At 50.4% G+C, this 25880-nt stretch overlaps 1 protein-coding gene across 6 annotated transcripts in view; it reads left to right on the top strand.

Moving 5' to 3' along the window:
* Positions 1–25880, top strand: part of STX2 (syntaxin 2) — a 204110-nt gene that overhangs the window by 18528 nt on the left and 159702 nt on the right. The window contains exons 4-11 of one of the 6 annotated variants that reach the window (XR_012376981.1): positions 4554–4628; positions 5876–5949; positions 6494–6602; positions 8217–8290; positions 8401–8538; positions 10549–10659; positions 15590–15914; positions 16316–17770. Coding sequence is in view for 2 of the 6 variants with exons in the window: in XM_025858617.2 (XP_025714402.1) it covers positions 4554–4628; positions 5876–5949; positions 6494–6602; positions 8217–8290; positions 8401–8538; positions 10549–10659; positions 12608–12688 (662 nt within the window). In the remaining 4 variants the exon portion in view is untranslated. Of the gene's footprint in view, positions 1–4553; positions 4629–5875; positions 5950–6493; positions 6603–8216; positions 8291–8400; positions 8539–10019; positions 10289–10548; positions 10660–12607; positions 14615–15589; positions 17771–25880 lie in introns of those variants that run through there. The other 5 variants (XR_012376979.1, XR_012376982.1, XM_025858616.2 and 2 more) reach the window with 5 other exon arrangements.

Raw genomic sequence — 25880 nt, 5'->3', positions numbered from 1 at the left:
GCTGAGGTCGAAGAGGTTGCTACCTGTGTTCTCCTTTAGGATTTTGATGGACTCCTGTCTCATATTTCAACCATTTGGAGTCTATTTTTGTGTGTGGTGTAAGGAAATGGGAAAGCAACTTTTTGTTAGAGGATTATTTGGTATAGCCTTACATTGAAGAAATAAAGGTACTACATTGGGAAAGAACATGTTCTTAATTTTAAGATTTTGAATGTCTTGTAAAATAATGCTTTGACTCTCAGTAGATGCCTTATCTTATGGTTTAGAAAAACGTTTCCCAAAATGTGTTCTGGAGCATGAATGCCGTCAGCTAGCCTATGAAACAGGAGGTGTGTCACCTAGTACGTTTGGGAGTCTTCTTATACCATATCCCCTCTTGGGAAGTTACAGTGTCCTCAGTAATAAAGGCCTGAGCAGTCCTGCTTAAATAAAGAAACCTGTTTAACTTAGTGTAGTGTTTCACACATTTATTTGCCCACAGAACTTTTTATGTAACACCTATTAACATCTTAATTCTTGGGAAAATTAAATTTGAATAAATATTAGCATGTTTTTTTCTTTTGAATAATTTACCTCCAAAGAATTATGCAGATAACACTCCTGTTTGAATACATGCAGAACTCTTAATGCTTCACAGTAGTCCCTTCTGGGCTGTAAATAAAATGATTGCTCTGGTCTTCTGTCTGTTTCATGACAGAGTGTGAACCGAAACATGGGAGGCAGTGTCCAAGTGCTCACTTAATTGACCTTTGAAAAGAGAAGTACAGTTTCTCTCCTGCAGAACAGGGCCCTGGGGGGGGGGGTTGGGGTGATGCAGAAGGCAGCGGGTTGCTGGCCCTTGGGAGGGCCAGGGGTGCCTCAGCTCTCTCCCTGCCCTGCTCCTGGGTACACGATGGGTGGACGGGGGCTGCCCAGCCCTGCCAGCCTCAGGGCCGCGCGGTGCCTGAGCACAGTGGCCACCAGGTGGTGCCCTGCTCCCGGGCCGGTTCCTGCTGGATCAAGGTACTGGTGGCATTAGACTTTGTCTTCAGAGTTTTAGTGTAACATTTTTGAATCGCTGGGAAGGTTGCAGTGATGGTACAGTGGGACTCACCAGTGGTCCACGTTCGCCATGCTGATCTGTGTGTGCGCATGTGCCCGTATGGACATACACTGTGCGGGCTCTCGTGTGGGATACGTGTGTTCCCTGTGGGCTGTTATTTTTGCTGACTCCTTTGAGAGAGACTGCTTTGAGATTTATCTCCAAAGAAGGACACTCATGCACGCTGGCACTGTTCCTCTGATTGGGGAAGATAACACTGATAAAGTGCTGTTGCCTGATGTGCAGCCCTGTTCTCGTCTGAAGCCCGGTCCCGTGAAGGCCTCCGTAGCCGTCTGTTTCCCTCCTTCCAGGGTCCGGATCAGACGCATGTGCGTGGAAAGCTGGGGGGCCAATGCCTTCACAGCTGTAGAGTCTTGTGCTGCGTTGGGCCTTTCGTCGTGAGGGGAGCATCCCTCCCGCCCCCAATGACGGTCGCTTTGTGCCCTCGAGGCCACTTTGCCTGCATGAACAGAGCTCCCAGATTTGCCTTGATTAGTGGGTGTGGGATAGGTTTCCCCACTGCTTCCTGTTGATCTTCCCATAGCCGTGTGCCTTATGTGTTTGTCTCATCTTTTATAAATAAAGTATTTTTTGGTTTTGTCTTTTTTCCAGTCTGATCATTTTTTTTGTCACTAATTGATTTTAGGCTGTTGGCTAGAATTATTGATACAGTGAGGTGGACATTCATAATCATATTTATTTTCATTTTTCTTGCTTGTTCTCTGTTACTTCTCTCTTTTCAGGCTTTCTTTTGGATTGGGTTTTAAGGATTTTATCCCCTCCACCACTAGCTTATTTATATGTACTACTTTCTTTTGTTACAGTCATCACCCTCTAGAGTGTAGTGTGCATTCTTGATTAAGGTCCAGTAGGAGTCTGTGTTTCTACTACATCCAGGTAACACAAGGACGTTAGGAAACTTTAACCCCACCTATTCTTGTATGCGCATATTGTCGTACGTATGTAATGGGTAAAAGCAACATAAATGTTTGTACAATGAACGTCCATTCGGATCTCCCCACATGCATACCCATACCAGGGCTCCTTATTTTTCCTTGAGTCTCACAACTTCCATCTGAGGTCATTTCTTTCTAAAAAACACACTTTGTTACTGCTTTTAGTAGGGAATATGCAGTTGTCTGAAATTTTCCATCCGTAATCTTTTTTTTAATGTTTTATTATTTATTCATGAGGGTCAGAGAGAGAGAGAGAGAGAGAGAGAGAGGCAGAGGCAGAAGCAGGCTCCCCGCGGAGCAGGGAGCCCGATGCGGGGCTCGATCCCAGGACCCTGGGATCATGACCTGAGCCGAAGGCAGACGCTCAACCGTCTGAGCCCCCCGGGCGCCCCCGTAATCTTGTTCTTGAAGGGTGTCTTCATGTAGGAGTCTATCAGGAAGTAAATTTCTTTGATCATCTTAAAAATTTTGAAGTAATCTTTCCAGTGCCCCCCCCTTTTTTAAGTCAGCTGTTGAATTGTAGCTTTTAAGATACTTGGTGTTTGGTCTTTGGTTTAGTGATTTTGCTATTTCTGGTGCAGTTTTCTTTCTGTTTGTGCTGCTCTTCCTAAGTTCACCTCCTGGATCCCAGGTGTGCGCCTCTGGCCGCCTGGGCCCTTTCTCCTCGCGAGCCGTCCCTGCTCTGTTTCCTGCCCTCCCTCTTTGGGGGACCTGAAGTCTGTGTGTTCGGGCCTTTTTCCTGTGTCCCTGGTTCCCCTGCCCTCTGTTCTGTTCTCGCCCCGTCTCGCCGTTCTGATGGGCGGTCCGTTTGTGGTTCATCCGCAGACCTCTCTTCACCCACTGAGTTATTTCTGGGTGAGATATTTTCAGTCCCAGAATTTCACTTGGTTCCTTTCTGTACTGTCTTGATTTTCTGACAAAATTGTTCATCTTGTATTTCACCCCTTTGAACATAACGATCTCACTGTCTGTATCTGGTCATCCACTAACTGGTGCCGCTGGGGGTCTGTGCACCTCGACTTGTTCTTTGTTTGCCTGCCTGTTTTTGATCGGGCCCTGGGCTTTGTGCATAAAAGCTTGTGGCAGTAATTTGAGTCCTAGGATAGTATCTTCTTTTCTAGAAGATGATTTTTAAACATTTCTGACAGATGGCCAGGGGCAGCAGCAGTTCTGGGTCTAGTTTAGGAGGGTTACATGGACCCCGCCACAGTCCCCTCCTCCGGGGCAGGGCCTGCAGTGTCTGCAGCTCTTCTCTCCTCTCCCCTGCCTCCAGCTTCAAGCCGCTCCAGTCGCTGGCTCCCCTCTGGGTGTCCTTCTCCTTACCTGACATTTTAATTTTTTATTTTTAAAGATTCTATTTATTTATCTGACAGAGAGAGACACAGCGAGAGAGGGAACACAAGCAGGGGGAGTGGGAGAGGGAGAAGCAGGCTTCCCGCCGAGCAGGGAGCCCGATGCGGGGCTCGATCCCAGGGCCCCGGGATCATGACCCGAGCCAAAGGCAGACGCTTAACAACTGAGCCACCCAGGCGCCCCCTTACCTGACATTTTAGCTTTAAATGCCTCTAAGCAGATTAAAAACATATTTTGTCCAGCTTTCCTGGTTCTCAGCAGGAGTGTTGATCACACCACATCCTTTTCTCAGTGGCTCGAAACGCTCCCTTTGCCGAGGATAGCCTTATGGCTCTGTCCCGTCACTTGAAGGGATCAGTATGGTAACACCTCTTCCGTTTCCCTCACGAACACCTGAGCCCCTGCCTGCCTGTGTGAGCAGGGAGTCCGGGATCTCCTTGTCCTGGAGCAGCCCAGGGCTTTCGTATCCAGAGCGGGGAGTGCTCCTGGGGAGTGCCAACTGGGGGACGGGGCTCTGATCCACCTCAGGCTCAGTCCTCAGTAACAGAGGCTTCTGTGCCCACCCCATGGCTCATAGCTGCTCCCCAAGTCTGCCGTGCCATGTCCTCAGCTCGGCTGCACACCTTCTCCTGCTGTGTGTGCATTTTCCTGTAGACTCCTGCACTGGCTCTCCCTCTCCAGATGCAGTGACTAGGTCTGGGGGTTAGCCTCAGCCTTCCCAGTGTGGGTACCAGCACTCCTGTGAGGAGCCTGCTTCGAATAGGTCGAGATGAGTACAAAGGAAATCAAACACATGGGAGAATTTCTTTCCAGAATACGATTAAATTTCTGCTTCCTTTCTTAGGTCTAGGTGTTAGCAACAGCTTCAGTGAACTATTTTATCAGTTAATTGCTATAAACCAGCTCTTCTCAAATACAGGTGCACATCACAGTCACCTGGAGGCTTGTTAGGTCGGATTGCTGGCCGCGGGTCCCACACTGAGTAGGTCTGGGTGGGGCCCGGGAATGTGCATTTCTCCCAGGACCCCACCTGGTGCTGCGGCTCCTTGGTCTGGGAGCCTCACCTTGAGACCCAAACACTTGAATATTTACCAAGAATATTGTTCCATTTAAGTTTATTGGGTATTATAGCTGGGATGCCTTTTTTTTTTTTAATTTTAAAGAAATAAAAGAAGAGCTTGAAGATCTGAACAAAGAGATCAAGAAAACTGCTAACAAAATCCGAGCCAAGTTGAAGTGTGAGTTTACAGCTTTGGCTGTGTGTAATGGGTGATGGTGGCATATGGGTGATCTTGTTTCCCTTCTAATCTCTTATTCTTGACATTTTTACAAATCAGAACTGTGAGCACTATGAATTATTTGTATGAACTTGGAGTAGTGGCCTTTACATTATTCATTGTTCTAGAATTCTTAAACTACTGGCTCTAAGGACTCTGCACACAGGGAGCTAAAGCTAATGGTTGTTAATCCGCAAATTTAGGACAGAAACACAAGTTCATATTCATCAAGGTTAATTAAGCATTTGCTTATAATAAATTATTAATTTCTCATAGAAGCCTATTTTTATGACATTTTTTGCTAAATTGCAGATACTTGAGAAGGTGAATAGCTTTTCATACGAATCTCCAGTTCTTCTTAGGTTCTTAAATATGCAGGAGTTTAGCTTCCAGTGCTAGAGGTTCAGCTCCAAGAGGTAGCTTCTGGGAGGTTTGGGCATAGAGGGAGATGCTGAGAAGACACGCTTTATCTGATTGTTACAAAAGAGCATTCAAATCCAGGAAATCTCTGCAGATCAGAAAGAACTTTTGTCAGGGAGCATTTCAGACAGGTGGGGGCAGGGAGATGACCGCCCGAAGCCTGTGGCCACCCCTTTCAGCTTTTTACCCCCAGGGCTCCCACCTGCCCAGGTGGCTTCATCAGCACATATGTCAGTGTATTGCAGAACAGAAGGATTTGCACCCAAAAATAAAACCACAGTGCCATGATTATATCCAGTTATTTATTAGGAAATAGCCCATCAGAATTTATGCTTCCCCAGTGTTCTTTGAATTTCTTTTTACAGCGTGCTTGAACTGGGTTCCAGATAATTACCATACTCTGTGATTGGTGGCATGTCACTTAAAGTTTTTAAAACTCAGACTCTCCTTCCCTCTTCCCCCACTTTTTTATTTTGGTTGGAAAAACCAGGACATTTGTCCATCAGAATTTTCCATGCTTCAGGGTTTGAAAGCTCTGTATCTCCTGTAGATGGATAGTTAAGTTCTCCAAACTCCATCAGAGTCAGGTGATTTCTTTTGTTTGTTTTTCTTTTAAATGTTAAGACTGAACATCTGGTTTTATTTTGTGGTATTGCCAACGATGGATATCATTATCGAGATCCATAAATTGATGAGGAATCGATAAGAAAGAAAAGCATTTCGAGGTTTGGCTTGAGAACCTTCTGTTTTTTAGTTTAAAAGGTGACTCTTTTCCTGTCTGTTTCCAGCTATTGAGCAAAGTTTTGACCAGGATGAGAGTGGGAACCGGACTTCAGTGGATCTTCGCATCCGGAGAACCCAGGTTTGGTTGTCCGCCTCATCCAGACTGGAGCGATGTGAAGAATAGGTCTTTTTACTTCGTTCAAATTCAACATAGTTCATCTCTATGTCACATTAATCCTTACATCTCTATAGATGATCTCCTTATTATGAAGAAAAAGTGTATTCAGTCCATCAACAGAGTTCTGCTCTGAAGAGCAATATTATCTGAATTATCTGAATCCCTGGAGGGTGGGGAGGTGAGGTCCACACCTTCTAAAGGTTTGTGGTCCAGGCTGCTCACTTCTGCCTGACAAAGGGGGGGGGCCCATGTGCAGGCCAGGCCTCGTCCAGTTAGCCGGGAACCACGGGCGAGCTCGAGTCACAGTGTCTGCGTCTGTAAAGTGGGCGTGCTGGTGGCGCACGTGAAGCTCTCAGCCTGGGTTCTCTCGTAGAGTTGGCCGCTGCTCATCTCACTTTCTGTGTGAGGGACTCCCATAACAGGTGCAGTTTTCCTGATGTCATGTTTTTGTATGTCACTTTCAGCAGAAATGATCATTATGTATTAATTGCTTCTGTATTAATAGCATTCTGTACTATCTCGGAAATTTGTGGAAGTTATGACAGAATATAATGAGGCACAGACTCTGTTCCGGGAGCGGAGCAAAGGACGGATACAGCGTCAACTAGAAATAAGTGAGTAAAGGAAAATGCTATTTTTGTAAAAAACATATTTTTCTTAAGGCCTGACATCAAAGTACTGTAACTTCAGAAGAGTTATTCCATCTTTATTTTTTGCCAATATTGTAAAACCTAAAACGTTTTCATGACTTCCTGTTCATTGAATCACCAGAAATTTTTCTTTATTTACATCTTTTGGAAAATCCTTGGTGAGTGGACTTTAAATTACTTTCTAATAATCAGCATTACTTTTGGAGGGTTAATCAGATTTGGAAAACTTTCAGCCATTATCTCCTCAAGTACTCTTCTGTTGCCCCCAAACCTCTGTGCCCCCTCTGGGGAGACGGTCTCTGAGGGCTCACGGTGCTGTGTGTCTGGCGAGCAAGCGCAGACGGCCCTTTGCTCCAGTGTGCCTTGCAAGGACCCGTGTGTAGCCGTCAGCCTGGGACGGTGGGGCTCGGGCCTCCCCCTGGGCAGAAGGCACTTTGCTGACCGCATGAAGGTCAGTCAGGTGTGTCCGCTCCCCGTCAGAGAAGACCAGGGCTCCTCAGCTGTGGCACGAGCTCACGACGGGCCCGGTGCGCCCCTCCCCAGGGACCTGGGGAGCCCAGAATAGCTGCGAGTGTGAACCTCATCAAATGGTATTTCAACATATTGACAGAGACACAGTTATGTACCACACCAGTGACGTGGGACGTGCACAGGTCAGCAGCTTTAGTGGGTCACACAGCCGATTGTAGATCATTTGTCGCCCCAAAATGCACACCTACCATCAGTCGCTCCCCGCGCCTCTTCGCTGGAGCCCGTGGCAGCCACCGGCCTCTACCAATTCGCCCGTTTTGGACACTTCACATACGTGGAATCATGCAGTTTGTGGTCTTTTGTGACCGGCCTCTTTGACTTAACACAGATGTTTCGAGGTGCAGCCATCCCGCGGCCTGCTGACTGAGGCGCCATCCTGCAGACGGGCCGCGCTGTGTTTATCTGGGCCGCAGCCGATGGATGTTTGGTCATTTCCACTTTATGACGATATGAATAATGCTGCTGTCAACATTCACTTTAAATGATACTTTAATTATTATGACAGTCATTTTATTTTGTCTTTTGTGGCACAAATTGTAAAAAATAAGAATTATCAATTGAATTTTTCAAAAAACCTGTGAATGTATTTCATAGAGAGCATTAATATATTTAAACTCAAGGAAAAATACCAACAATCAACACATAACGAGTAGTAAAGCCTCTGATTCTAATTATTCAGTCTTTATGACTTCCTAGTCTGTGCTGGTAACATAGCCTTTATCCGTAAGCCAGAGTTAAGCTTTTAGGAAAACATGTGGCACAAAATTACCTATGATGTCCTCCTTGTAGTTGTTTCTCATTCATACTCAAGTTAGATTTTATGATTCATTCCAGTTATGACGTTCTACCTGAGAGTTTCCTGATTTCTCCTGTTTCTTAGTCTCATGTCAGTTTCTGTCAACATTAACACTCTTCTAAGAAAATACATTTGAAAGGTTAGAAAGATGTTTAAAAATGTAAACTCAGGTTTTAGTTGCTCACTTGTGGTTGAAAGAGTTGTTTGTAAATGTTGGCACGTTCTGAGTGGAGTTTGTGTTCGTCTTGCAGCTGGAAGAACCACGACGGATGATGAGCTGGAGGAAATGCTGGAGACCGGGGGCCCTTCTGTCTTCACGGCAGACGTGAGCGCCCGGGAGGCCGCGGCCGCACGCCCACACGTCCCTGCCTGCGCTTTACTCCCAAAGCGGCCCTGAGTTTATCAGTGTTTCTTTTTTGTGTTTGTTTTTCAAAGATTATATCAGATTCACAAATTACTAGACAAGCGCTCAATGAAATTGAGTCTCGTCACAAGGACATCATGAAGCTGGAGACCAGCATCCGGGAGCTGCATGAAATGTTCACGGACATGGCTATGTTCGTGGAGACCCAGGTAACTGCACACATCTCCCCATCTCCAAATGGACAGCAGGCATTTGTGAAATCTCCTAGGAGATTTCACATTGGATTCCCACGTAGCCGAGGAAGCCAGCATTTTGGATCCAGTCTCAAAATCCAGAAGTTGATTGCAGTGTACTGTGAGACAGGGGTGCTGGCAACAGCTTCAACTTTCAACCATGAGGGATCGGCTTCCTTAAATTCTGTGTGTCCACAGGACAGCCGACTAGGCAACCATAGGCAGACTCTTGTTCAGGGAGATTTTTAGTGAGACGTACAAATATTGTGCTGGAACTATAAGCGAACAGGGAGATACAGAGTCTTATGTGCGTACATCCCCCTCTGTATCACGCACACGTGTGTATGTATATGGCACGAACTCGGCTCTGTAGAACAGTGTTCACAGAAGGAAAGAAATCTACCAAGTAAAATAACAGTGGGACTGTGGGGGATTTTAATATTCTTCTCTAAAATACATACGTATTTTCAAGTGTTCTACGAGGAGCATGTATTAGAATGATAATTGGGAGAAACATTTAAAAGAATAAGCTCTAAATTTAGGGTACTGTGCGTGACACAGCTAGAAGCCTGTGGTCACTGCGTGGTGGTGTTTCTTGGTTTGTCCAATGACGCAGGCGGGGAGGGTGTGGAGGTTCCCCTGGGAGAGGATGGAAGGAATGTAGACAATTCCTCACAAAATATAAAATCCAGTGTCAAATACAGGCTTGTGTGTTCTGACTCCTGGGACCTGAATCAGGCTGTCGGTGATGTTTCGAGTACGGAGCGAGGCCTGCACGCAGCTGCTCATTGATTCAGGGGTTAGGATTCTGGTGACGCCCGTGCCGTGGGAGGGTCGGTGTCACACATCTTCGGTAGATTGCGTCCTCACACCCCTGAAGGCTGGTTTCAGGACCTGCTCTGGCAGGAGCAGTCTGGTGAGAAGTTTCTGGGTTATGTGAGGGATGACAGGAAGTCCATCCTTGTACGGGGTTCATTCTCCATGTGTATCACTGACCTTTTGAAGAACACTGTTTATTTTGAGGACGTTTATCATAAACTGGAAAGCTCAGGTACTGTGTGATTGGTGGGAGAACCCAGCAGCCCCGGGGCAGGGGGCGGGGGCTCACTCTTGTTGGCCTGGGCAGAGCCCTTGCCTTCCCACACCAGGAGTCTGCCAGCTTTGTATTTTCAGGGAGTGTTCCGAAGGGAGCCGTTTGGCAGTAGGGACTCTACGTTGTTTCTGTAATTATGAAAGATTTTCGAGTACCTTAGACTTTAATCATAACAGTTCTACACCAGATGTGTCGCGTTAAGCTCCATTAGAAAAAGGGCTGTATTCTTAGCTTTGTGTCTAATGCGCTCTGTCGACTCCTCTAACTCAGACCGCGTGCGTAGTCAGAGCCGCTAGTGAGCTTGAGTTTGTGGGGGCGTGAGGTAACGGTGAGTCGTTTTCCACTGCTTCTGTCACTGCTGCAGGGTGTGTATGCCGCGGACGGAGAGCCAGGGACCGTGTCCTCTCCCCTCACACCTCCCTGCACTCGCCTCACGCCACGCTCTTCCCGAGTCTCGTCAGCTCAGCGTCAAACATACGCTGGTCTTGGTTTTCTGGTGTTCGAGAGAAATCACGACCGTTTCCGCCCATTAGAAACGATGTCATTGTACATCGTGTGTATGTGCGCGCCAGGAAGGCGTTGGGCTGCCCTCACCTCCCCCGGGAGCGCACATACGAGCGCACGGCTCGGAAGGTACTTGACACGCCTCTCAGCAGCAGCTTGTCGCCCACCCCTCTCATCCCTGTTCATTCTTCATAAAACGTAAACTTTGATACTTTGCATTGGCATGTTTAGAACGTTCTCCTCTGTGTGTAAACGTGAAAAACATTTGGTGTCTGTTGTGTGCACATGACGTCCGCGTGAAGACTTTATCGGTTCTCCACGGCTGGCATAAGATACGCGCTCAGGTCTTTCGAAAATGTCCTCTGAGCCTGGAACTTTTCTGTTTTAAGGGCGAAATGATCAACAACATAGAAAAAAACGTGATGAATGCCGCAGACTACGTAGAGCACGCTAAGGAAGAAACGAAGAAAGCTATTAAATATCACAGCAAAGCTAGAAGGGTGAGTTTGGTTTTTAAGAATTAAAGTGCATTCTTTTTATTTGGCTTTGAGTGTAGTATGTTGATGTAGCCCTCCTTATGCGGCAGTCCAAGAAATAAGTAATTCCTTAACTTCTTATTTCACTTTAAAACTGAAGTGATTATTTTTGCTGAGCAGTTAAAGGTTGTGTAGGTAAGTGTGGTGATTGTGACCCTTTGTGTTCTGTGACCCCACGTTTCTCCAGAGGCTGCTGCGTCTTGGGCCATTATCTGGAGGGTGTAAAGCTAATGGGCCTGGAATTCTAGAAGCCGTTGGTCACACATTTCGTGCAGTGAACCTTTGGTTCTTCGCTGGGGTTGCTTGCCAGTTCTCTGGTTTGGAGGCAGAAGCGCATTACCGAGAGCGGACTGCGGCTGCTGTGCGGCCGCCGCGTTGAAGCTTTGTGAAGGAGCTGTGATGTCCTTACCTGAACCCCGTGTGCGTGTGAGCGAAGCTCTTCTCAGAAAACGGCGACATGACGGCATTCAGTTCTGACTCAGGGACAAGAAAGCTCTCTCCACGTTTCACGGGTGTCCTTGTCCGGCTGTTTGGGTTTCTTTCTCCCCGGGGTGGAGAAGTCCCGCACAAAGTGCCCGCCGCGGCTTCCCGTCCCGGGAGGAGGCTGCGCGGGCTCGCAGTGCCTTTTTGGCCGGGTGTTTCCACGCGCTGCCCACAGAGGCCTCGTAAAGAGGGGGCTCCAGGGTGCCGGGAAGGGAGGGAGGGTCGGGGCCTGTGCGCGGAGTCCCCGTGCTGGCTGTTCGCGGGCCTCCCATAACAGGTGCGTCTGGGCTCCACTGTCAGCCTGCAGAGCACGGCGCCCTGCTTTCTCCTGGGTGCATCTGAGTGGGTTCGTGGTCTTTGAGACACGACAGTATTCTGTGGCATCACTCTTTAAAATACTCCTACCCTGGGGCGCCTGGGTGGCTCAGTTGGTTAAACCGCTGCCTTCAGCTCAGGTCATGATCCCAGGGTCCTGGGATCGAGCCCCACATCGGGCTCCCTGCTTAGCGGGGAGTCTGCTTCTCCCTCTGCCTGCTGCTCCCCCTTGTGCTCTCTCCCTCTCTCTCTCTCTCGCTGTCTCTCTCTGTGTGTCAAGTAAATAAATAAAATCTTTAAAAAAAAAAATACTCCTACCCGAAGCGAGGTGATAAGGTCCACGCATGAGTTCTCAGCCTACTCCAGGCACACCGAGGACTTGCCTGACAGGGTCATTAGCAAAGGGCCGGTCCCTTTGTTTCCCTAACCAGCGTGTCAATGCAGCGAGAATCTTCCTGAAAAGTTGGTTTTACAAAGACAACAGGCCTCCTGTTAAGCGTGGACTCCACTGCTGAGGAGGCCTCACCCTACGGTGTCAGCTGCTGAGAGGGGTGGTGCCCGTGTCCGGCACTGTCACCATCTGTCCAGTGACACAGCCGAGCCCTGACATCATAGGGCTTGTCCACGCTGCTCACTCTGCTCCCAGACGCCCCGCTGCCACATCTGCTCAGACCTCGGCTGTCCCTCCCGGCGCAGCTGCCTGGGCCCTGGGGGGGTGCAGCCGGCCTTGGGGTGCTGTGCTTTCTGGGGTGGGGCAGGAGCAGTGGAGGGTCTCACCACCAATAGCAGAGAAACACAGAACAAAGTGGGGGGGGGCTCATCCGTAGGTCTGCCTGCGGGAACATCAGTCATGGGCCTCGCTCCCTCCAGACTCACCATCTCACTGATGGGACCTGATAGCCTGAGTTCTAGAACTGTTTATCTCCAAACAGTCTCACTTCGTTAAACTAAAAATCACCCTTTTTAAGCACTAAAAGCTGTCAAGCAATGAGACGTCCTGTAACTTAGATTTTGAAGCAGCTTCCTGTGGATTGTTTTATTTTCAATGAATGATATCTTCTAATGTGGTGATAGAAAATTACCGTAATGTAAACGGCTTACTTTCCTTTGACAGAAAAAGTGGATAATTGTAGCTGTGTCAGTGGCCCTGGTTGCTGTAATTGCTCTAATTATTGGTTTATCAGTTGGCAAGTGAGGATGTGGATCACGTCAGTGTGCGTGCCCCTGCCAGCACGGCAGTAACAGCTCATCTGCGTACTGACTTCCCAATTAGCTATAGTGGTAACGCGCGCCCTGTTTTAGCGTACTTAACCGTCCCAGCAGCCCGCCCGCGGCGGGGAGCGGGGGCCCGGCCTGTCGTCCGTGGTGCCCGTGCCCGGCTGCCACGTGCACTGGGCCTTCGCAGGCTGCAGGTGGGGCATCTTTAAAGGGAGGCCCCCTTTTCACGTGGCCGTTAAAATCTCTGCGCGCAGGTGTGGAGGGGCCCACGCCGCCCTGAGGTGCCCGCACTCTGGGTGGCGGGTGGCACAGCCCCGAGGCACTTAATGCTTTCATGTACCTTTCAAGTTTTAGCTTTGGGAGTAACTGCAACAACTGAAGTTTGCTTTGTGAGATCTCTTCCCTGGGGGCCTGGGGTCGGAGCAGAGTTCTCCGGGAAAGCCCATCCTCTCCCTGGCGGCCCTGTGCTGGCTGCAGGTGGTTTTCCCACACCCCCGGCTGAGGAGAGCAGACAGTGATTGAAGTATCTTTATTTTTGTTTACTTTGTTGACCTTTCTCCAACCTTCAGTACATTCTGTGCTTTCCCTCTGGTCTCTTGTGCGTTTGGGAGCCTCCTCCCCGCTGAGCGCTCCGGCTAGAAGGCCGGCTGGTGTGCTGCACCCCTCCTCCCGGGCGAGTCAGCCTGGTCCTTCCGAGGGCCGCCGGGCGGGTGCTGCCGGGTGGTTCCGGGGGAGCCCCCTCTGTGGCCATGAGAGCAAGCTCAGACACGTGGCAGACACGAGTAAGGAGGCCTGTGTGCTGTGGGCCTGCGCTCCGTCTCAGCGGGAGCCGGTGGCCCTGAGCCCGCGCAGCGTGGCAGTCTGGCAGTCGGTGGGGAGAAGCGGGCGCGGTCCCTGCAACACACGATCACTCGGGAAGTTGTTTCAGAATAGGCTCTGGCCGCTGCGTTGGTGGAAGTTCGTTCTTTAGAAGGAAGGAGGCTTAGCACTCTTTTTATTTGGATGTTTATGTGATCTTCACGATGCTGTTCTGTTAGCTCTGCTGGAAAACATGGTGTCTGTGATTTTTCTTCGTTAATGTAATTGCATTTAAAAATATTTTTATAATTGCTTTAAATACATGTATTTTCTTAATTTTTCCTGGTGGTCATAATATGGTTGGTTGAATGTGGTTACACTAAAGATTTTAAAATTAATTTTTAGATTGGACCCAGGGGTGCTGTTTGGTAATGCCATTGAGTAAAAGCAGGTTTTTCAGTGTGATTTTTGGGGGAGCAGTGGGCTTATCGTGGGCTGTGGGTCCAGATGCCCGGTTTACCCTAATGTCTTTAAAAAAGAACACAGAATAATCCTCATTGATAAAAACACACCAAAGTGCACACCAACAATTATTCCTTTTATACAAATGCAGTGGTTGATAATTGTAGCTGTGTCAGTGGACCTGGTTGCTGTAATTTCTGTTTTCAGCAGAGCCCTCCGGTAGGCCAGGCACTGGACTGTAGGCACCTTGTGGAGGCAATCCGAGTCCCCACAGCTCTGCAGCCTGGGTGGGATGCTTAATTTCCTGTCTGAGGAGACAGGCAGAGTGTGCCTTGCCCGTGGTTCTTTATAACTCAGAACAGGATGTTCTGACATAACTCAGAACAGGATTGGTGCCCCGGGGTGTGCTCTGCCCACTGAGAGGAGGGCACACGTTTGGTTTGAGCTGTTAGCAGGGTGTTAGACGAGAACGGTTGTGGCATCTGGGGCGCAGGGGGCCAGCTGTCATGGAATTCAGGGGAGCACCCCTGCAAGCCAGTGGGGAAGGAAGGACACATGTGCGCAGTGCCCGACACCGCAGAGCCAGCCCCCGGGGGCGCGGAAAGAGCTCACATGCAGGGTGGCTGCTTCTCCCAGGGACCCCAGGTGGCTGCTTCTCCCAGGGACCCCAGGTGGTGGCTAAGGACTAAGGTACCGTACGCCTAAGGGAAAGGCTGTCCTCAGATCAAGGTGCTGAGTGGAGTTCTCAGGGCCACAGTCCTCACGCCACGAGCGTGCTCGAGTCTGATGGGGAGGGGCCCCGAAGGCAGCGCTCCCTACCCTCTGCATGACACAGTTTCCTGAGGGCCTGGCCCGCTGAGCGTCAGGGCCCACGGTGGTGATGGAGCTGCTGCAGGCCGGTGCCGGCTCCGCAGGAGGGTTTCTCCGGCGGCCGTGTGGCCTGTGTGCACTCTGCGGCGGTGCAGGTGAGGAGTCTGCTGTCCGCAAAGAGAACTCAGGGTCACGCAGGTGCCTTTCATCTAGTCCTTCTCGCACGGGCAAGTCCCCTGGACCCGACCAGATGCCTTAAGCCGAAGGTGGTTTAGCTTCCAGCTGGGCAGGGATGCTTGTCAGCTGAAAAACAAACCCCGCTGTGCTCATTGCCCGGCCTCTGGGCTGTGGGTGCGGCGGAAGACGGGCCAGCGGCTTATGGTTTCTCACACACGTGCACACACCTCAGTGTAAACACATGGGTAAGTAGGATGTCAGCAAAGGAGAGAGTCATTTAAAGCTTTGAGAAGATGTGTAGTACATCCGAGGAATAGCAGCTTCTCATTTCAGTGTGATCAGTAGAGAGCGTTTGTGAAGGACCCACACGGTGCCAAGTGGATGTTGCCTTTCTCTCCAGGAGCAAGTCATGGTCGTAACAACACCTGTTTTAACTACATCCCCTTAATTTAATAGACACGTGTGCATAACGCAGAGCTTTGACCGTGGAGGTTTCCTTCCCCACCCCTCCCTTTTCTGCAGCCTGTAAGATTCGTATTTTAAACTCTCAGATTTTTTAAAGAAATGACATTAGTGATTTCTTTCTTTTGATACCTTGCAAATTAATTAGTGTGTTTTTTTTAACTTGCAGAAAATGATGTTCATTGTTATTTGTGTGATTGTTGTGCTTGTGATCCTTGGAATTGTCCTCGCAACAACGCTGTCATAGCAACGATGTCCTGAGGGCCACTCTCCTCGGAGCCAGACCACAGCTGCAGCAGGTCCGTGCCTCCAGTTCCACGCCTGAGCCCCAGGCGCCGTGACGTATGGCGCTGGGTGCTGATCTTGTCTTAGTGAAGGCGAGGGGAAAACTTGACAGGATGCGTCGTGCAGGGAAGGTCTGTGAGCCGGATGGGCGTGCCCGTTACCCCCAATGTCCCTGGACTCCGAACAGCACATCACCAAAATGTAACGAGGTGAAACTTATTTCAATGGCCTTAAAATAAGGAATTATTGAAAATTTCAATTTTTTTTTATATTTCAGTGTTAAAAACACATGTGAAGTTTAATTAGGAATACTTTATGTTAGGAAGGTACTAGATTTCAGGTCTGAGCTTTCCTTCCCCACCCCTTCAGCTAACATGCTAATTAAGAGACGGTTTTGTACTGTGTTTAAATCGTGTTTGTTTGGTGTTTGCAACAAAAATGTTTATCATCAGAGCTATTTTGTAAGATATCTATAATTTTAAATGTTTATAAATTATTTAATATATTAACATCTTAATTTACTCCATTTTTATATATTGAATATTGCCTTTTGAAAGAGTGCTTGTAGTATTGGAGCTTTGCATAGTTGTTTACCATTTGCCTCTGGCAGAGCACACGTCGGCTGCAAAGCCCCTGGAAAGCCTTTCAAGTGCCTTGTTGATACTGATTTGTGAGGTTCCAGTGCACCTGACCCCTCCAGGACAGTCCCCGTTCCTCTGCTCATCTCCACGGCCCGAACTCAGACATCAGTTCCTGCGCTGTGAAAGGCCATGGCCTCTTGCTTGTTCATTAGAAATAAGGTCTGTGTGTCCCTGTTTACATTAATGAGGCCTGAGCTTAGGATGGTGAGAAGACCAAGATTTAGTACTTTCTAAACTCATGGAAATTATTTCCAGACGTTAATTCTTCTAAATGTAAACTGTTGTACAGAGTCCTGAAATGCCCTTGTTAAGTACTCACTATTCTGCTGAACTTCAAAAGTGAATTCCCAAAGTTTATAGGAATCTATAGGTAAACATTTTATTGCTCATTCATGTTTTTTAGTATAATATGGTTTATTTTTTGACTTGTAAAATGTATGGGATCTCACTAGTGAGTGGACGTCTTGAAGAAAGCAGCTAGTCAAATTGTAAATGAATGTGAAGGATGTTCAAAATGTCACAAACCGGTTTCCACTGTCCATGACGGTGTAAGCGCACGCCTGTGTTCTGACGTTGGTTTGGAAACGGATGGGGACGTTTGACTCCGCACAGTAGGTGTGAATGATATTGAGCAGTTTGCAAACTGTGTTCTGTATGTAATCCAATCATGAATTCCACTCGTTCCTAATTTATGCATCCAGCGGCCTAGCTTAGACTCCGATCTGAACGGATGCATTTCGTTTGCTGGCTGGTCACCTCTGCGTCCTCAGAATTACGAGAGGAGCCTTCTGGCTGTCACGTGTTCTTAAAAACCTTGAAATGGCCTGTCAGTGGGGTGTGCTCACCGACGTGTGCCTACGTCGGAGACGTGCCTGGAGGGATGTTTAAATACGTAGTGATCCTGCTTGTATTTGTGTAGCTTCTGTGCACCTGTTTGTGTCATTATGTCCGTGTGTCCGTCTGTTTGTGTCATTATGTCCGTGTGTCCGTCTGTTTGTGTCATTATGTCCATGTGTCCGTCTGGCCCCTGTTCTCCTCCAGCTCCGTCTCCCATCACGGTCCCGGCTGTGCTCGTCCAGGTCGCTCTCCCTTCGTCTGAAGGCCTCACCGAATGTGTGCTTTTGTCACTGAAGTTACGGAAATGCCTTTTGATTTCTGTTTAGATAAATATTTAAGTCAGTCATCACATAGCACGTCTGTATGTGTAAGCCTTAAGCACCTGTTTGAGATCAGATTTTTTAAAAATATATTTACAGGTTCACTTGTTACTTTTTGTCATTTCTTCAAATATTTTATGTTTACATTAAAAAAAAAAACTGCCAGAGAACTGAAAACCAATTTACTTTCTGTCTTGTCATTTCTGGAAAGATTTTTGGGGACATACTTTACTGCATATCCATTAATAAATCGTTCTAGGAAAATTACTCTTAACCTGTGGCCGTTTTTTTTGTGTCCTAATGTGAGTTAATGATGTGGGGTGTTGATAGGTTATTTGTGTTATTACAAGCCTCTGTGGCCCGTGTCTCAGAGCCCATCTGAGTTCCGGCGGCTCACAACAAATGCTAATCCAGGGGACGTGGGTTACGTTCCAGAGTCACTGGCTTCCACTGCGTATGTCCACTCGACAGATTCTCCTTTATTAATGGGGTTGGGGGAGTCGTCCTGCCCCCAGGTGCGCTGAGCTGTTTACCCTCTTTCATTGCTTAATCCTTTTTCAGAATTTTTCTTAAGTGGGATTTCCTAAATTCACAACCCTTAAATTCTAACCATATTGGAAAGTGATGTTCAAAAACCAGAATTCTAAAAAAGGAAGAGAACTCGGTCCTGGGGCGAGCAGGTTGTGGAGCTCGGCTCCCATACATTCATCCCTCTCCCGATGCCCCTTCCACAGCGAGTCTCCCTTCAAACTGCAATCTTGATACACACGTGCAGTAAGTTAGCTCCTTCGTTTGTACTTTTTATATGTAGTTTAGATGATAAAGTCATGAATTTTGTTAGTTTGAACCTTCACGAGCTCCCCGGGTGACGTCTGGGGAGGCCGAGAAGCAGGCTGGAGGCCCCAGACGGGCGGGCGGCAGGCGGGTGTGACATCGGGGGAGCTCCCATCCAGGCTCGTCTGGGGCAGCAGACGAGCAGGCTTTGGCCCCGCCCACCAGCACCTTGGGGTTCACGGGGAGGCCTCAGTGGGGTCCCTGCACCGTCCACAGGGTCTCAGCACCACATGCCCCTCAAGGTGCAGCCTGGAAACGCACTCCCACCGTGGGAAACGGCAGCCCCACCCCAAGGACGGGAGTGTGAGGGGCCTTCCCACAGCCCAGAGCCAGCCGCGGCTCAGCCGGGGTGGTGTCCTCTCTGTGACCTCTGCCAGTAGAGTCTATTCACTTAAGTGCACCTCAAGTCATGCCCTCCCACGAGCTTACAACAGGATTCACCTGGGACGGGATTCACACCCACCGGGCTGCCCAGCAGCTGGAGGTGGGCAGCGGGCCGTGGCGGGCGGGGGGGGGGGGGGGAGCGGTGCGGGCCGGGCTCCTGGCCAGTACAGAGGGGAAATGGCGGCCCCCAGGCCACCCTGCGCTTGGCTGGTCCCGCTGCTCCCTTTGCTAGCCTCGGCTGGTGCATGGTGCAGAGGGGACGAAGCAGGGCTGACCGTCCGTGGCAGAGCCTACCGGGGGGCCCGCCGTGGCAGCCCGTGCATCTGGAGTCAGCAGGCCCAGCCACCCTCCACCTTGACCTCAGGGCTGTGGACAGCCTGGCGGCCTCCGTCTTCCCCCTCGGACTGGGGCCACTGCAGGGGAGGGGGCGCGCTCCTAAACCACAGAAGGCGGCTCAGGCCTTGACTTCCCCACAGGGTAAGTTCCAGAAAAGGCTGCCTGGAGTGCTGGAGAGGTCTGACCCAGTGTGACCTCGGGCCCCTCAAGACAGAGGAGGGGGTGGGGCGCTGAGAACCTCCCAGGACCTCAGGCCAGGGTGGGCGCAGAAGCTGTGGCCAGAGACGCACACGCACAGCCTCTGTGTGTCCCTCGCTTCCTGCTGGACGCCCGGCGCTGCAAGGCCTGCCCGAGGGCAGAGTGGGGCTCCCAGCGCAGGTGGCCTCTGGGGCAGAGTGGGGCTCCGGGCAGAAGTGGGGGGTGGCATGGGGTGGCCTCCGCGCTGCCTGCCCCTGGGTGCTGAGGCTCGCTGTCTCGGGGCTCCGGGCCGGGCTGGTTTGGTCTGGTGGGACCGGGACCCAGCCCAGGCAGCTCCAGCGCCCGCCCACGTCCTCTGGGCTTCATGGGCCGCGAGGGCCCAGACCTGGACATGGGCGCCCCGGCCGCAGCGGCTTGTAGGGCAGGCGGAGGCGGGGCAGCAGGGTGCCCGCCCACCGTCGTGTTTTCTGCAGGTGCTTCCTGAGGTCTAATCTGCGTGAGTTCACCTGTCACAGCGGTAGAGTTCTGTGGTTTTTAGTAAATTTATAGGCTTGTGTAACCATGCGGCATCCAGTTCCCGGACATTTCACACGCACACGCACGCACACAGGGCTGGGAACCCTGCAGAATGCCTTCTCTCTGTGATCCGGGTTCTCTGGACATTCTGTGCACACCGAGTCCAGCTGCTTCCCCTCAATGTCCCACTCGTGAGGTCTGTCCGTTCTGTACCACGAATCCCTACTTTGTTCCTTTCTATTGTTTTTAGTGTAAACCACGCCTCGTGTATCCGCTCACCGCTTCGTGGACATTGGAGCTGACCGCAGGCCTAGCCGTCGTGAGCGGTGCTGCCCGAGCTTTGTGGGCGTCCACGTCTGCAGACACATGGTGTCATTTCTCTTGGGGACGCTCCTGGGTCGCATGAACCCGTAACTTTACGAAACTGCCACGCTGTTTGTCTCACTGTAACACCATTTCCTGGTCCCCCAAGCAACCAGCGTGCAGGGACCCCAGACTCTGCGTCCTCGACAACACTCGGCGCCGTCTGTCTTTTTCTTGTAGCTACGCTCGACAGTGCCATGTGCTGTCTCCCCGCGGTTTTACTCTGCATGTTCCCCACCGGCTCAGGGAGAGGGGCACCTTTTCATGGGCTTACTCATCATTCATAGGGCCTCTCTTCGTGAAATAGCCACTCAAACCTCTGGCACATTTTTAAAAAGCGGATGGCTTCTTATTTTTGAATCATAAGAGCTCTTTGTATAATCTGGACAAAATTACTCTTTGTACGCAACTTGTGTCTTTCAGAGGCATTAAGAAAAGAGGAAGATATACTTACCGTGCCTTTGATATTAGCGCTTGGCTCGACCATTTCTGGTGCTGTGATTCTTCCTACAGGCCCTCATCACTACCGAGTCTCTTGCTTTCAGCTCACAGGACCTCCTTTGGTGTTTCTGGGAAGACAGGTCTGGTAGCAGCATGTTCTCGGTCTTTATGCGGGAATGTCTCCGTTTCATCCTCAGTTTTGAAGGGTACTGTGTGGACTGTGAACTCCTGGTTCACAGTCTTGCGCCCTTTGAGGTCATCCCTCCATGGCCTCCCGCCCCCACCATGCCCCGCAGCTGTTATCCTGGGGCCCCTAACGGTCCCTACGGTACATCCCTTCTTTCTTGCTACTGTCACGATTCTCCTTGTCTTTTGAGAGCTCGACCAGCATGTGCCTAGGTATAGATAGACCTCTATATATTTTGTTTTTCATCAAATTTGGGAAGTTTTTGGCTATCCATTATGTCTTCAAATATCTCCTCCAGCCCCTGCCCTTCTCTCCTTCTGGGACTCCCCTTACAGGTATCTTGATAATCTTCTTGGTCTCCCCTCCGTCTCTGAGGTTCTGTTCATTCTCTTCCGTATTTTTTCTTTCTGTTCTTTGTATTGGATAATGTCTACTGATCTCAATTCGGTGCTTGGATTCTTTACACCCTGAAATCCACCATGGAGCAAATCTGTTCATCGCTGTAGCTGCACTTTTCAACTCTGGAATTTTCATTTGATCTTTTTTAAAAAATATGTATTTCCATCTACTTGAGAATCTCTTGATTCATTACTAAGAATGGTTTCCTTTAGTTCTTTGGTTACATACGTAACAGCTGCCTCGAGTCTTTGCGCACTGAACGTCTGAACACAGAGTCTCTATCCACTGCTTTTTTCCTGAGTAGGGACCTGTTGACATAAAATGAACGAACCTTTAAAAAATTTTTAAAGAGAAAGGAAAGGAGTTGTATTCAAGCCCCAGTTAGGATAGCTGCCCAGGATATACAATCTTCATAAAGGAGAAAGTGCTCTGGGGAAGGAGCATTTGGAGCAGGGTTATGTATGTTTTGTTTTTAACATAAAGTTACAAATCATCATGATGAAGGACATTCCAGAGAGTTACAGACCGTCTTGTGTGTTTAGTATCTGAGGCCGCATGGCTCCATCTTTTGGAAACTTATGGTGGCTTTACACTTCTCTTTTATGTTTGAGTTTTTTTTTTTTTTTAAGGTTATTTGCTAATGAAGCAGATGTTCAGTGTGTGCTCAGGGCAGAACTAGAGCCCCTGCTTTGAAGTGTGGTGCAGTCCTTCTGACTTCAGTAGACGTTAACGTACCACCTCCCCGGGACCCAAGAGGAGGGCCCACAAACCTAAAGTTGAAAATTTCCTTTGGGGACACCCAGCTGGCTCAGTCCAAGGAGCGTGCGACTCTTGATCTCGGGGTTGTGAGTTCGAGCCTCCTGTTGGGTGTAGAGATGACTTAAAAATAAAATCTTTAGGGGCGCCTGGGTGGCTCAGATGGTTAAGCGTCTGCCTTTGGCTCAGGTCATGATCCCAGGGTCACGGGATCGAGCCCCACATCGGGCTCCTGGCTCAGCGAGGAGCCTGTTTCTCCCTCTGCCTCTCTCCCTGCTCATGCTTTCTCTCTCTGTATCACTGTGTCTCAAATGAATAAATAAAATCTTAAAAAAAATCTCAATATTCAAAAAAAAATCTTTAAAAAAAAAAAGGAAAATTTCCTTGATCAGAATGCACCTTAAGGTTGCTTCACACCCCTTACAGTGTGTTGTTCAAGACCAGAGGTTTTAGATAACGTGTTATCCGTGAATCACAGGTATAGTGGCAGTACTTAGCTCTGCGTGCCGGCCCTCCCCGAGGCTGATTCTGCTCTGTCGGTTCCTTCCTTGCTTTGTCTCTTTGCGGCCTGACTTGCATCTAGATCTGGGCAAACTCCAGGTGTGCTGTGCCCGTCCTGGTATTGCTGGTCGGTTCTGTTTCTTTACTTCCTGTTTGCGTTTCAAGCCTGCCTTCCTACGGGTTGTCCCTTTGTCCGCGTAGGTGAGCGCTCAGCCAGTGATTTCACGGAGGCGGCCGGACCACCCCCAGCCAGGAGAGCGTCCCTTGTCTGCTGATGAATCTGAACGGAGTGGGGATGTTTTCAGAGCTTAGGCTGTTCTCAGGCCCCCCTGGGCCCCCCGTGGTAGGTTCCGTGGTGGGTGAGGTGCCGCGTTAGGCAGGGTCTGCATGCATGCGTGCAGTCCCCGTGCCGCCCCTCCCCTACTCTGCCCTTCTTGCCCCACGCCCCGGAGGCTGACCCCTTGGACCACATCACCCTGGTGCTCGCCCTCTGATTCTGGCCTGGTTGACCGATGGGGAGCGTGAGGAGGAGGAGACAGGTGGGGTGTGTGTTCGCCCTCCCGACGCTTCTTCAGGACCACGTCTCTGTTAGCGGAGCTTGTTAGTAACAGAGGACCACAGACACCCACGGCCGACGTGTTGTTCCGGCTCTGGAGGTTGGACAGCCGAGATCAGGCTGCCGGCACCAGAGGGTGAGGGCCCTCCTCCCGGGGGCAGACTTCCCCGTGTCCTCATGTGGCAGGAGGACCGGGAGCTCTGTGGGTCTCACGTGAGGGCACGAATCCCATTCATGGGGGCGCCATGCTCATGACCCCGGCACCGCCCAAAGGCTCACCTCCTAACATTGTCACACCAGGCGTTAGGATTTCAAGATGAGAGTTTGGGGAACATACACGTTCAAACCGCGGCGGCGGGGTCATCACATCCTGATCGCAGTTCCCACCACGCAGGGACCCCAGCTTCCCCGGCCTCCAAGAACTCCGTGATTCCCCGCCGGTCTCTGTGCCCCTCGGCCCACAGCGTCTGTGTGCGTCCTGCCCTTATCTCTGAGAGGGGCCCTTTCTGAAACATCTCCTCGTGTGAACTGTTATAAGTTCTGTTTCTTGCGGGGGCCCTGGCTGGGACAGAGAGTGGTGCCTGCCAGGTGCTTGGCCCAAGCAGACGGCTGAGTGCGGGAGCCTTCTGCTCTGAGGGGGAGCGGGGAAGGGATGCTCGGTGGCCAGTAACCGAGAGCCATGCTTTGTCAGCAGTGAGTCTGAGGTCCCTGTTAGACCCAAAGTCAAGAAACTAAGCTGGCCCAGAGACCGGAGCTCGGGAGAGCGCAGGTGGCCTAAATCGGGAAGCCATCAACACACAGAGGGTACTCAGGCCGAGGGGACGGGAGGGGTCTGTTTACGGCTTCTGCGGTCTGTTCTGCAAACCCCGTGCCTGCAATCTGTCACCCGCCACTTCCAGCCCAACAGGTGTTGGGAGGCAGGACTTCAGGGCTCACTCACTGTATCCACTGGCCTTCACTTTTGTCACGCATGCCAGTGACCTTGTTGGTAGCCCGACACTTTGCACATCCAAAACTGGGATGTCCGGTGGGGGCTTCACACCAGGCCCTTGCCACTTACCCGCTAGGTGATTATGGGTACGTTCAAACCCGTAGGTCCAGCTTCCTCCTCTGAAAATGTGGGGATTGGAAGAGTTGACCTCCAACCCCCCACTCTGTTAGTTCGTGGAGGCGCCAGCAGGTGAGGCTCAGGAAGGCCCTGGAAGGCTCCTTGTGGAAGGAGGCAGAACCAGTATATTGTTCAGAATGCTCGTGGCTGCAGGAATAGAAAACCCAGTTGAAATGGCTTGAAGAAGGAACATTTAGGATTCCATAGAATAAGAAATTTGGAGACAGGACTGTTCCAGACGTGGCTAATTCTCTGAGTCCGTATCTCAGGCTGGTTCTCCTCATGGTCACAAGATGGCTGCCAGGGATCCAGGCACAGACTGTTACACAGTGTCCACCGAACAGAGAAGAATGGGGAGGATTTTCCTCGATGTCCCATTTTACTAAATGTCCGTGCCTCCCCAGCCCTGCCCCTGGAGACTTCCCCTAATGTCTCAGTGGCAGAATTGGACACAGGCCCACTCCTGCGTGGGCTAACAGGAGAAACAGTCAGCGTTGGTCAAGCACGACTGAGCTGGGGGCCGGCTGCTGGCTCCCTGTACCAGGTCGTGTTCTGATGGGTGAGATGGCAGGGGAGCCAGCGGGGGCCTCTGTCCCACGGGGATTGCGGAAGTGACACCATAGGAAGGACATGAAGCAGGACCCTCTGCGTCGGAGCCACACGCGAGCAAGGAATAGGCCCCAACAGCGCAGCCTCCTTAGTGACTTGTTTTCCCAGTTAAAATCCAATTTCTTTAATTTGTTGAGATATTCTTGATGAGTTTTGTCAGAGTCCGTGTTTAGATTTTTTAAAAAGATGATCTCTAACGCTTGCAAATTGGTAGATTTTCACGTGGCCAGATTCCCGCTTCTCTCCTTGCGAGCTAAAGGGTGATGCGGCGGCGTCATCGATGTCTCAGACTTTGGAGCCAGACTCTCTGAGTTTGAATCCAGACTCTGCCGCTCACTTGCTATGTGATCTTGAGCAAGTTACTCCCCCACTCTGTGCCTCTGCTTTCCCGTCTCTTAAATGGGATCGCTAGGAGGTTTAATGAGTCATAAGGGTGCCATGCTTGGATTTGTACCTGACACGTAGTGAGCATGTGTGCTGAATATTATTATGTGGTTTTGCTCTGGTTAGTTGAACTTTCTCATTGTGGAACAGGAATTTGGCTTTACCTTTGTATTTAAACAAAAGGCCTATTAAAGTCATTTCCCCCAGATGGGGGAAAAAAAAAAAAACCCTTCCCTCCAACGATGAATTCCTAAACAGGACTGTCCGTAACTAGAAAAGATGACCGAGTGTGTAAGTGTGCAAACATAACAGTTAATCCCTGGTTCTGGTGACCGCGTACCCAGGAGCAGGTATCCTGTCACGTCGGCAGCAAGGGACCACGACCCCCCCACCGGCAGCAGTCGGGGCCGCTGGGCGGGGACCCAGCAGGTGGCAGACGTGCTGCAGCCAGGGCAGGATCAGGCGCCCTCCCTCCTTCTGCGGGGGGCTGTCCTGTCCTCAGGGGCGAGCCCTCTGCTGTCCGGGCACCGCATCCAGGACAGGGACGGGGCCCTGAAGGCAGAGGGGAGGTGCTGCTGAGCGCAGCCTCTGCCCTGGGATGGCGAGCCTACAGGTGCGAGCCGGGAGCAGAGCCGGGGGCAGAGGGGCCGCAGCCCGTCCCCGTGGGTCGGTGGACACGTGTGGCTCCTCCCGGGGTGGTCCCTGCTGGAGGAGACTTTTGGGCTTGGTTTCCATTTGTAGATAAGAGTGAGGGTTTGCTTGCCTGCCCCCACCCCGCCCCGTCTGTGACATCACAGCTGGTCAG

The sequence above is a fragment of the Callorhinus ursinus genome, unplaced genomic scaffold (genome assembly GCF_003265705.2).
Source record: "Callorhinus ursinus isolate GAN/ISIS: 27379988/994484 unplaced genomic scaffold, GSC_fseal_2.0 scaffold97, whole genome shotgun sequence".
In the NCBI taxonomy this organism is placed as follows: domain Eukaryota; kingdom Metazoa; phylum Chordata; class Mammalia; order Carnivora; family Otariidae; genus Callorhinus; species Callorhinus ursinus.
The sequence above is the reverse complement of the archived record's forward strand: the minus strand, read 5'-3'. Positions and strand labels throughout refer to the sequence as shown.